This window comes from Terrapene carolina, unplaced genomic scaffold (assembly GCF_002925995.2).
Source record: "Terrapene carolina triunguis isolate 2854851 unplaced genomic scaffold, T_m_triunguis-2.0 Scaffold275, whole genome shotgun sequence".
Taxonomy (NCBI): Eukaryota; Metazoa; Chordata; order Testudines; family Emydidae; genus Terrapene; species Terrapene triunguis.
In genome coordinates, this window is record NW_020664626.1 from 697,607 (window position 1) to 710,388 (window position 12,782).

General features: G+C 44.1%; 1 protein-coding gene across 1 annotated transcript in view; it reads left to right on the forward strand.

Annotated features, from left to right (window-relative positions):
- MRPS5 (mitochondrial ribosomal protein S5) overlaps nt 1-6,536 on the forward strand; it is a 79,858-nt gene extending 73,322 nt beyond the window's left edge. Inside the window, exons 10-11 of the mRNA XM_024213933.2 lie at nt 4,613-4,749; nt 5,950-6,536. Of these exons, the coding sequence (XP_024069701.1) occupies nt 4,613-4,749; nt 5,950-6,174 (362 nt within the window). The 3' untranslated portion in view covers nt 6,175-6,536. The remainder of the gene's footprint in view (nt 1-4,612; nt 4,750-5,949) is intronic.
- Nucleotides 6,537-12,782: the final 6,246 nt, after the last annotated feature.

Genomic DNA, 12,782 nt, shown 5'->3' on the forward strand with positions numbered 1-12,782 from the left:
CCAAGCTGTCTCAGATGTCCTCCTGTGTTATGATTGGTCGATCGCAAAACAAAGCCTAGCCTTTTCCCCATCTAACGTTTCTTCCAGAAATGGTCCTCCAGTCGTTGAACGTCCGACTGACACCCTGCCCATTCTTCGTATATGTGATAAACCCTGACGGATCATGCTTATAGCAGGAAATGTAGATGTATGTTTTTTGTTCTGTGTACGTATGTGTGTAAGGGGAGATGGGTGCCATACTCCCATTTGTGTCCTTAAAAACCTCCCCCTAAATGTATACATCTGCCTGTGTCCCACATTAAACAGTATGGCCTATTCTTTCCCAATAGGATGAGATCATGAATCCATAATAATGCTTTGTGCCTTTGGATCATTTGGCCTTCCTCCTGACCCCAGAACAGTACCTACCAGTCCTTCCATAACACTTCTCTAGAAGAATTCTAGATCCGGTTATAAAAATCAAAGCTGTATTCTGTTTAAGCAAAAATAGCATTTATTGGCAATTTACAGAGTAGAAAATATACCAGAAATAAAAACTTGATTAAGAAATATGTTTTAGCACCCAGCTTATGAAAACGAGCTCTGATTTTACGTCTCTAGGGCAGTAGAAGAAACACAAAGTTTACAGAATGTTTCTCTTATATTTGGCCTGTCCGTGTGACATTTCATCCTGGAAGGAATGTGAATATGCACACCAGACAACTTTTATAGTATTCCCTCAGCTGTCAGACAGTGTCGCTTGTTGCAATATACAAGTGTTTGATTTCATTATTGCTCTAGCAATACAGTATCCATTCTTTGCTCTGAAGCGTTACCCAAAAGGACGTTTACTGCTCTTTGATTATTTTTAGACTACACAAGATTTCATTTTCTTTCTCATCCAGTTATAGCATTTGTTGATTTTTTTTCTATACAATATGCTTTGTGTTATATCTTCTCTTTGTATTGTGTCTGCAGTTCTAATTGCACAAAACATTCATACATATTCAAGTATCCTTTGCTAGAGAAAACAATCTCCTCTTCCTATTTTTTAACTGATTGGTCTAGGTCACACATTTCTTGAAGCATTTTCAACGCTGCATGAAATATTCATACTAGTGACTACTATGTTCTGGACAAACCCTATTTGGGATTAAATTAGAAGTATAATTCTAATTTAACATTTAAAATATTAGATCAAGTGTGTGTGTGTGTGTGTGTGTGTGTGTATATATATATATATATATATATTGTCAGAATGTTGTTGTAAATCAGTGTTACAAATCTCGTGTCTATGTTGGTTCCTTGGCCATATTAGCTAATGGTATCTGTGGGGTTCTATAGATGTCTAAAGTCCTACTATTCATATGCTACCTCAACCCATGCTTAGCATTACAGAAGCTAAATCCAAAGCTTTAACAGAGTAAGCTTTCTTCCCCATTAAAACAGTCATGATTGTAACCTACAAGAATAGTCACAGTGAAATAGGTGCATGACTTGTAAGCTAATTTCTAAGATTAACTGAACAGGCAAAATGCCAAATAATTTGTAAAATGCAGCAATATGGCCATGAAGCACTATAGCAATGTCCTATGGCTATCTTTAATATAGAGGAGCAGTTACAACACTTCAAAACCTCCACTGTAGTAACAATGCCATGAGGCAAGGCATATGCAGATTCATCTTCCATTAAGGTACCTTTTCTCCCTACTTGGTAACAGCACTCCAGCTCCTATTTCTGTGTCCTGAAGCCTCTTGTTTTGCAGTATTAAAGTTGATGAGGTACTTTATAAACTCCTTCCCCATTAATTTACAGCATTTCTCTCAATAAATGGTCACAAAAGACAAAAATTTTGAGATTTTTAGTACAAAATTTGTAAACTAAGCTCAATATTGTTTTGAGTATATTAGTTTTTTTCTCTTCTTAATTTCTTACTTTCCTTAGCTAAGCTACCTTCATAACTGTAATTTGTTAGAACGTATATGTAACATCTAATTCTCATAGTCTAATAGTAAATATTAGACAATCAAAAGTCTGTGGTTAAAGAGAACTTTTTATTATGGAGACAGTTAAAACCTAAATGCAAACTTTGCTTTAAAAAATTCATTTAAGTTATATTTGAGGGTGCCAGTATTTTCTTACCTTCTGATCTGTATTTGGTTAGTTACCCAGAGAATGTAACAGTTTATTCCATTAACATGTTGTACTTGAGTTTTATTAGTTAGAGCCCTGAACGTTTATTTTATTACCAGGAATTAACTTCAAATGGCTTCCTTTTATGACTAGCTTATATCTTTGTTTGGCATGTGACAAATGTTCAGTAGTTTTTAGGCTCCTTTAAAAGCTATGCTTTTAAGTGGCTCCACTGATTAACCTACGATAACATAATGTGGAGCGCTCCAGAGCCCATCCCCACCCTCACACTTACAGAGCTGCTGCTTTGCAGATGGAATACTTGTGCTCAATTTATGTTGGGAACAAATCTTGGCCCGTGGTTGATTGTCTAAATTGCAAGACTGATTTTCATCCATTAAAAACCTACAGAAAGCTGTATTTTGACTAAGGTGGGAGAAAGACAAGAAACAAAGCCAAGGAAATGGAATATTGTGGACCATTAACAAATGAAAAGGATTTATAACCTTTCAAAGACCATTCAGATGTAATTGATTCTGTCTTTGAGCATAAAATCAACGCTTTCTCAAACGGCGGAAGAATAGCGTCAGATGAGTATAATTTGTTTTCCAATTATAGGTTAAAAGAAGAAGAAAATGTTAATGTAGTAAAGCCTGCAGTATTGTAATAGATTTTTTCCCCCCATTTACTCAGCAACAAGATTGTCCCGCAGAGTGGAGTAATCTATAAGAGCTGTCTTTGCAGGTTTTAAATAAAATATTTAAATCTATTGCACACAGGTTTTAAAGATTTATAGACCTAGGTCACATGAAACAGATCTTACTGGAGAACGAGCGCAAAATCAAAAAAAAAGAAAAAAAACTTTCAGTAAAATACAGCAAGTTTTAGTAAAACATTTGCAATTAGTACTAATGCATTATAATTATGCAGTAGAATCAATACAAAGTTTACATCCATCCACCCAACTACTCAGCTTGTTTTTCTTTGAATGCCTCGCCAATCTACTAGAATTCTTTGAAGGGGTCAACAAGCATGACCCAGTGGATATTGTGTACTTGGACTTTCAAAAACCCTCTGACAAGGTCCCTCACCAAAAGCTCTCAAGCAAAATAAGCAGTCATGGGATATGGGGGAAGATCCTCTCCTGGATCAGTAACTGATTAAAAGATAGGAAGAAAAGAGTAGGAATAAGTGGTCAGTTTTCATAGTGGAGCGAGGTAAATAGCGGTGTCCCCCAGGGTCTGTACTGGGACCAGTGCTGTTCTACATATTCATAAATGATCTGGAAAAGAGGTAAACAGGGGGCAAAATTTGCAGATGATACAAAACTACTCAAGATAGTTAAGTCCCAGGCCAACTGCGAAGAGTTACAAAAGAATCTCACAACACTGGGTGACTGGGCAACAAAATGGCAGATGAAATTCAATGTTGATAAATGCAAAGTAATGCACATTGTAAAACATAATCCCAACTATACATATAAAATGATGGGGTCTAAATTAGCTGTTCCCACTCAAGAAAGAGATGTTGGAGCCATCGTGGATAGTTCTCTGAAGACATCCACTCAATGTGCAGTGGCAGTCAAAAAAGCGAACAGAATGTTGGCAATCATTAAAAAAGGGATAGATAATAACACAGAAAATATCATATTGCCTCTATAAATCCTTGGTATGCCCACATCTTGAATACTGCGTGCAGATGTGGTCGACCCATCTCAAAAAAGATGTATTGGAATTGGAAAAGGTTCAGAAAAGGGCAACAAAAATTATTAGGGATATGGAACAACTTCCATATGAGGAGCGATTAATACGACTGGGACTTTTCAGCTTGGAAAAGAGAGGACTAAAGGGGGATATGATAGATGTCTATAAAATCATGACTGGTATGGAGAAAGTAAATAAGTGTTATTTATGCCTTCTCATTACACAAGAACTAGGGGTCACCAAATGAAATTAATAGGCAGCAGGTTTAAAACAAACAAAAGGAAGTATTTCTTCACACAACACACAGTCAACCTGTGGAACTCCTTGCCAGAGGATGTTGTGAAGGCCAAGACTATAACAGGGTTCAAAGAAGAACTAGATAAATTCATGGAGGATAGGTCCATCAATGGTTATTAGCCAGGATGGGGTGGGATGGCGTCACTAGCCTCTGTTTGCCAGAAGCTGGGAATGAGCGACAGGGGATGGATCACTTGATGATTACCTGTTCTGTTCACACACACAGACGGGACACTGGGCTAGATGGACCTTTGGTCTGACCCAGTATGGCCGTTCTTATGTTCTTATTTCCATCAACATGACTATGAAGAATGTGGAGGATAATAAATCTGCAATATTTTATCCTCAAAAGAAGATTCTGAATGCTTTCGCTCTTCACAATCTAATTGCATGCCATTTTTAGGCTACCACTGGCTGGTCTGCAGTATCCTGGTTTTTTTATTCAAGTTGTAATGATTTTACTAGCTTTCACGTGTCATTTACATCTGATTTTTTCCAGGGCATGGTCTTCATTGCCATCGAGCCATCATTACCATCTGCAAGCTAGTTGGGATTACAGACCTGTATGCCAAACTTTCTGGATCCAACAATCTACTTAACCTCACCAGAGCTCTCTTTAAGGGTTTAGCAAAGCAGGTAAATTTTACAGTCTGTACTTGCAGTCGTATTTGCGATGGTCAAAAGATGAAATATAATCTATACTTTGTGATATAGAACAGAATAAATTCTAGGTTCCAAAAGTAACAAAGTTCAATTGAATTCTACAATTCCAGGAGAAAACAGAGTTTGAATTTCAATCTCCTCTTTCCACTCCCTCAGCAGTCATTAGTCACTTACAGCTGTCCATCAGCAACTCTTATGCATTCAAGCATAAAGTGCCTCAAGGGGAAATCTGAATTTGTGGGATTAATTTGCCTTTGTCAGTGACATTTAAAAAAGCGCAAACAGATAAAGCCTTAATCCTACTTTTATTGCTGTTATTTCGTCAGTCACATTTTGGGTTGTCTCTGTTGGTGTATTGAACACAATCATTGCCTCTCCTGAGAGTGTAGCTACGGTGCCTGAGAACTAGTGGGCAGGAGGCTGTAGTCCTGACTGCTGTGGTCCAGTCCATAGTCAGCTGACATTTTAAATATAGTCTGCAAAAAAATATATATACAATTCTCACATTTTCTACTTTAATCTGATGCTAGTCTAGTTAAAGAATTGCAGGTGCTTCTTACAGCTTTTTTTAAACAATACTGTTGTAGATTATCCATGGGTTGTAAGAAGCTCAAGTGATTTAGGAGCGTTAGCCCTATTGACTGAAGCACTTTTGGAAATATGTTCCTTAGCTAGCAGGACTGAAAAGTAGCAAAATGTTTGCATGAAAGGAAAGAGAGGCCCATTTGGGGTATCGATGCTTTAAGAGATGTTTATTAAATTAGTTCTTTTGGTACACTGGTGCTTTTGGTATGTTGCCACATTTTGTTACTGTCCCACAGCACGCCTTCATCATAGGCCAGTAGCCTTTCCAGAAAGCGGTACTGCTGGGAATGACCCTACAGTGCTAGCAAAGCAGCAGTCCTAGGACTACAGCATGGCATTCCCTGGATGTTCTACACACGCTTACGTGTTCCAGGAATCATTTCTTTAGTTTACATACAACATCTGAAAAACTGACACTTTCTGTTGCTACTTATGCCATTTAAGCAGACAAACAATGTTCAACATTGGAATGGAGGTAAATACAGAATGGAAATTATTTAGATAGATCAAATAGGCTGAACTTGTCCTGGTTCCGTTCTTTCTTGTGAAATTTATAGAATTTTTTTTTTTTTTTAACCCCTCAAACAGGAAACCCATCAAGAGCTAGCAGATAAGAAAAGCCTCTACGTGGTAGAATTCCGTGAGGAGTGTGGCCCCCTGCCGATCGTAGTTGCTTCACCTAATGGAGATGTCAGGAAGGAACCGGAGCCTGTGGATGAGGTTCCCAATACCAAGCTGGAGTGGAGCGAAGTGAGAGTAGCTCAAGGAATGAAACGTTCTTCCTGGGCACATGTCAAAAGGACAGTCTGGTGAAGAGCTGGGATCTGCCCATGCCAATATTCAAAGAGGTACCGCAGCACAAACCCAGAGAAAGTCCAGCTCAGACGGATGATTTGGCTAGACGTTCACTTCAGCACCATTTTGTGTTACTGCTGCTCTGCCTTGGATGCTCAACAGTCTCGTTGGCTTTTCTGCAAACTTCTCTTGCCATCCACATTCAGCTAATGAACAATCTGAATGTCAATGGCTGATGTGCAGCCATGCTGATTTCATACGCACCAGGTCTCTGCTGCTATCCTTAGACCTGGTCTGTAATCAGGAAACCCTAGTTTTTTCTTTACAGATATTTAGGAAACTATTAAAAACATTACTAAAATAAAACCCAATCATTCTCATAATTTAATGTGCTGCATTTTTCCCCAAAGCTGCTTAAATTTCTGTATGTGCTTTCAGAGTTCAGCATGTTGTGCGAGGATAGATGTTAGTACATTGACTCTCTGCACCTCTGTACCATGTAATCGTGTCCAGAGTGGGAGGGTAGGGATCGCTGTGAAATTAGAGGGGCAGAAGTGTTGACAGGGAGGCGTGTAGGATGAAGGGAGGCCGAGGGCTGGGGCAGAGTTGCTGGAGGTGAGACGGAAGATATACTTGGGGGAGGGGGATGAGGAAGGACAACAGGAGGAAGCAGAAATGGTTTGAGCAGTGCCAGAGGAAGGCAGGGGGGATGGGGAGATGGTGATAGAAGGAGGGCCGCAGAGTGAGGTGTGATGAATCAGTGGCAGGAGCTATCCGTGTCTAGGCCACTTTCTTGAGCTTGTCGACCCCTCAGTCAAAGTAAATAATAATCATTCACAACCCCCTGACATTTACCATAAAAGAGTGATAGAGATATCAGTGCTAAGCCAGTATATTTGATTTATGTGCGTGGTTTGGGAGGTTGACAAAGAATAGTTGGACCTTGAATGGGAAGGTTGCATGGGGAGTGGGGAATTCAGATTTTTTTGCTTTAGATTGTAATACATTTTTTAATGATTCCTGACACTTGCCTTTCATGGCCCACTAGTGAGAGACACGTCTCTAGACCAGAGCAATGGGGCAGGCTAGCTGTGGCACAAAGATGAGCTGCGGGAGAAGTTATTTGGCAGCCAGCGAGGCTACCAGGGAGCAAGTCAGTCCTGGAACCAGCTGGGGTAACTGTTAACACAGATGAGGACGTTTCACCACATGGTAAAGGGTACAAATGTCTGAGGGCGACCCTTCCTCCCAAACCACCCTGCATTCCCCTCTGCTGCATGGGAGAGCATCCTGCTTGGCTGGCGTTAACAATGCAGCTTGAATTGGTACAGCCCACCCCACTGTCCACTCCCAGCCTGGCCCAAGCCTTCCTGGTTGCAGTGAGGATGGCCGCAGAGGAGCTCCGAGGTCGCCAGCAGGGGCTAACAGTCTGTAGGCCTTCAAGTGCTGGTCCCGATCTGTATTCCACACATGGCTATGCACATGCACCCGAGTACGGAAATTCCTGCAAGCAGTGTCTATTGGGCCCCCCCATGCACAGCTGGTCTCCTGCTCCCAACCGAGAGCATAAGAGGTAGTGCAGGCCGACGCATCTCCAGTTCCTCGTTACCACCATGTGACCTGAGTCAGAATCCTGTGTCCTCCCTTCCTTCAGCTCCTTTGTAGACCCTGTAAATACAATTGCCAATAGTTTTATCCTTCTGAGCCTGCTAGCTAGTAGTTAGTTAGTATAGTGCATTTTCCCCCCTTCCTGGAGATTCCCTGCCCGGGTCTGGGACTATGCTCAGAGTCCCAGGCTTCAAGCATTGTCTCTTTTGCCCTCACTCCTTCCCTATCAGCAGCGAACATCAGCGCTGCCTCTACTGTCGGGATGAGACGCGTATCTGCAACGTGCAGTATTTGTCGCTTGCTCCTACCCAGAACTCGAGAATCTCCTGAGCTTCACCTGAGTCACTACCTGATGGAGAAGGCTGTGAGACCCTTCTTCAGTCCGAGCCGGGGAGACACACTCCCCCGCCCCGTACATCAGCCTGAACTGGCAGTCAGTACCCCTCTAAGTACGTGCTTAGGAGTGGAGCCTCCAGTACCTAAGTCCAAAGAGTCTTCATCTAGGGCTTCCCATGAGAATAGAGGGCACTCTCAGCACAGATCCTCATTGAGGACTGTCCAGAAGAGACATGCTCCTTCCCGTTGAGGTCAGGTGAACCTTCGTGCACAGACCCTAAGGAACTGGCTCTGCTGAAAACACCTGGACTGGAGGGTGAAGTTCGTAGAAAGAGAATCGGAGGATCTTTATCAGTCATGCCGGCACCAGAGCAGAAGGACAGACATCTGCTGGTTCTGTCTACAAGTGCAGGTCCAGACTCATCATTGGTGCCACCTGGTTTGTTCAAGGACCCCTCTGCCTCCAAGGGCGCAGCAGTTCCATCAGACTTGACTGCCAGAACCTCCCGGACACGAGGACATACGGAGACTTACACAACACCAGAAGATATGTTCCTCCCTTATCAGCGGTCTCCCCTCCAGCCCAGCCCTAGTGAGGGATGTTACTACACCAGAGAAGGATACTACTGCAGTGTCCCAGGAGCCGTCTTACCCCCAGCTCTCTGACAGGAGTGCTCCAGTACTGACGGCCCCTCCGCTACCGGAGAAGCAGTTCGCAGACTCGGACGAGTCTGGTCGCTCCTGTCTCTCCATGGAGAGAGTTGAGCCCTGATGGACAATTGAGGAGTGACACTCCCTATCCCTCCAGGTCAGACTTCCTCAGGGACCACTGATACTGAATCCCCTGGGGTTCTCCTCAACCAGCTGCCCCTCTTTCTGGCCATGTTGCTCTAAAGGGGCCATGGGCTGCAGCTCTTGGGGCAGTGCTTTCCTGTTGTCCTTGGCAAATGACCTTAGATTCGCCTTTCCTCCTATTCCGCTGCTTCCACATGTCATAAGAAAGGTACATTACGACGGGGCCAGCATCATTCTCCTATCACCAAACTGGCCCAGGCAGTTTTGGTTCATGGAGCTCCTGACAATGTCTGCCCCGCTACCCTCCCAAATCAGATCCACACCTTCCTGAACCTCCTAACTCAGGATAGGGGCAGAATCAAGCACCCCAATCCAGACTCACTCCACCTCATGGCCTGGTTTGTGATGCGTGTCCGGAATAGAACGTTCCTGCTTGACTCCTGTTCAGGCTATCCTTACCCGAAGTAGGAAAGATTCAACTAGGATCTGCTGCTGGCCAAATGGGGGTGTTTCTCTGCCTGGGCGCAGATTAGTCAACACTCTCCAGCCACTGCAAGGATTCTGATGGTTTTAGATTATCCCAAGAGACCTCAGGTCTCTCCATTAGTTTGATGCAAGTCCCCCTCTCAGCAACGAGTGCCTTCCTCCGTCCGATAGATGGACACTGCTTTCACTCAGCCAGTTACAGTACGTTTTATGAAGGGCCTAACCAGGACCTTCCCACCACTGATCAAACCTACACCTCAGTGGGACCTGAATCTCTCCTGTCAACACTCACCAGACCTCCGTTTGAACCCTTAGTGACATGCTCCATGTCCCACTCGTCCAGGAAGGTTGCGTTTCTGGTGACTATTGCTTCGGCCAGAAGAGTCAGCGAGCCGGGAGCCATCCTGGCAGACCCTTTCTACACTGTTTTTCAGAAGGACAAAGTTTCCCTTATCTTGCATCCTAAATTTCTCCCCCAGGTTGTTTCTGAATTCCACATTTCCCACAGTCTCCACTTACCTGTCTTCTTTCCAAAGCACCATGCTTCTACCTAGGAGAAAAGACTTCACTCCCTCAGCGTCCGGCATGCCCTGGCGCTCTACCTGTAAAGGACCAAACCAGTCAGAAAGTCACCGAGACTTTTTATCACCATAGCAGAAAGATCGCGTGGGCAAGCTATATCCTCTGAAAGAATTTCTAAGTGGGTTTCGGGATGCATCTGAGCGTGCTGCAGGTTAGCACACATCCTTCTCCTAACGGTGTCCGCTCACTCCACAAGAGCACAGGCTGCCTTTAGAGCATCCCAACAGCAGGTCCGGTACAAGACATTTGCAGGACGGCCACCAGGAGCTCCAGTCACACGTTCGTGACACACTGTGCCTTAGATCACACCTCAGCTGCGGACGCAGCCGTGGGATCTGCAGTGCTGCAAGCATCTGCCGTTGGCTTCCTCGCACCCGCCTCCAGTCTGAGCACTGCTTGTCAATCACCTGCAAGTGGAACACACACAGGGACCGGCCCTCCAAGAAGAAATAGAGGTTATTTACTGTAACTGGAAGTTCTTCCTGATGTGTGGTCCTTATCTGTATTCCACTACCTGCCCCCCATCCCCTCTGCTTCAGGTCCTCTTGGATTTGCAGTACAATGAGGAGCTGGAGAGGTGGTGGCCCACACTGGCTCTAATACCCTCAGTCAGGAGCACGAGGTGACCTATTGTCCTGTCTCAAGGCAGCATCCTGGGTTCCTTTCTACTTCTAGGTGCTTCAGCCATTCCTGACGAGACAGGATCCCCCACGGACACTATGCACCATGGAATTAAATGTGCTGCATAGTGACGTAGCCTATGTGTTATGCTTATAAGAAGCACATGGGATCTTTTTCAGGGAAAAAGGCAATACACCACATTTATTGAGAATACAGCTGTTAGCATATGCTTTTCAGTCTCTCTCTCTCTCTCTCTCTCTCTCCAGAGTCTGGATTAATCTAGTGGCCAGCCAGAGTGGTCACAGAGGGGAGCCGGGTTCTGTCGGTCGCGATCCGATGCTCCTGGAGTTGTGGCAAGACAAACCCAAAGTCCCATGGCAAAGCACCCTGTTCTTATAGTCCTTTTTCTCTATTGAATTCTGTGGATTTTGCTGTGTCATTTATGACCGGTTACATCCTTAATTGGTGTTACCTTTTGATGTTAATATTCCAAAGCACCTCCAGGGTCATCCTTTCCTGGTTTCAATTTAATCAATTGTCTTTAGGGGTGCCTGCCTCCACCTCAGGGTCATCAATCTGCCCTTCCTCAATTATGGATGCACATTGATGGTTCTCTGGTGTCGTTGAGTCTCTTCACTCCTTCCTTGACCATCTGACTTTAACAATGGCCTTCACACCTTATCTTTTTCTGATGCATACACTCCTTATTCACACAAACAGTCTTTTACAGAGACCTTCAAAGGTATACAAACAGCAGTGTTTCATGTTGAGCAAAAAAGACATTGTAAATTAAACCTTACTATATCTTGTGACCAAAACAGTTCACATTGGGGCCCGGGCCTTCAACATGCCTCTAATCTCATTAACATAGACACAATACAAGATCCCGTCTCTTACTTACTAGACCTTAAAACAAAGAAATGTATATTTAACTAAAGGGCCTAATTTGTAATGCATATAGGAAACAAGACCCCATAGTAAACAGTGTAACTTATCCTAAAACAGAGGGTGACCATAATCAGCCATAAGGATTGTTCTGGTCTGTCCCTGACCAATTGCGGACCAATAAAGACTGGAGGGCTTAACATCAGTACAGACGCTGGCAGTCTGTCAGATGCGTTTCTACCAGTGTCCCAGAGGGTCATTCATAAATTCTAGGATTGGAAGGGACCTCGAGAGGTCATCGAGTCCAGTCCCCTGCCCGCATGGCAGGACCAAATACTGTCTAGACCATCCCTGATAGACATTTATCTAACCTACTCTTAAATATCTCCAGAGATGGAGATTCCACAACCTCCCTAGGCAATTTATTCCAGTGTTTAACCACCCTGACAGTTAGGAACTTTTTCATACATTTAATGCATTTAATACATACTACATTATTATAACCGGCAATCATTATAACCTCTGATACAAATATAAAATCCTACGCCTACATATGGGGCTCAGATTCATCACCGTATCCTCAGGGGAACATTTGTAGGACCTCCTTTGGGGCCCTAGGGACCCCATCTCGGGAAACGTTCTCCTATCTGGCCATCCAAGCTGGTTGCCGGGGCTCAGCCCCATAAATACTCAGAGCTCCATGGCTCCATTGTGCTCTCCCAGACAGCCCATGCTGGCCTCCCTGTTTCCAATCCTCCTGCTCTTTGAGGCCGGGGCCGCCTTTCTGTTCTGTGTTCGTACAGCACCTCACACAGCAGAGGCCTGGTTCATGGCTAAGGCTCCTAGGTGCTACTTCATTAAAAATAACGGGGGTGCCTGAGGCCTATTGGAGAAAGTACAGTACTCACACCAGCCTTTGAATGAATGCATATTGGCACCCTTACCACCGCAGTTCGCAACCAGAGGGGCACGAGGAACAGTTTCTGGGGGCGGTTGTTTGTTGTCCATGGTGAGCCGGCTGCTTGTCTGGTGCTGTCTCCTCGTTTTCCAACTGCCCAATCACAGGAGAAGCTAAAAATACATGAAACACATTTGTAACGTGGCCTTTCCATGTAAGCAGTTGCTGCTGCTGCCATGAGGCCCTTACGGGGTCGCGAACGGAAGGGGAGCGTCCATGACCTGCTGTAAGCCATTCTGTGAAAAAAGGTGAGAACTGACTTACTCGCCGTCTGTTCTGTTCAGAACGATCGCCGTGGCTGAAACACAGCAGCCATTGTATACGATCTAGTGAGGGCCTCACTGAACCCCCAGAG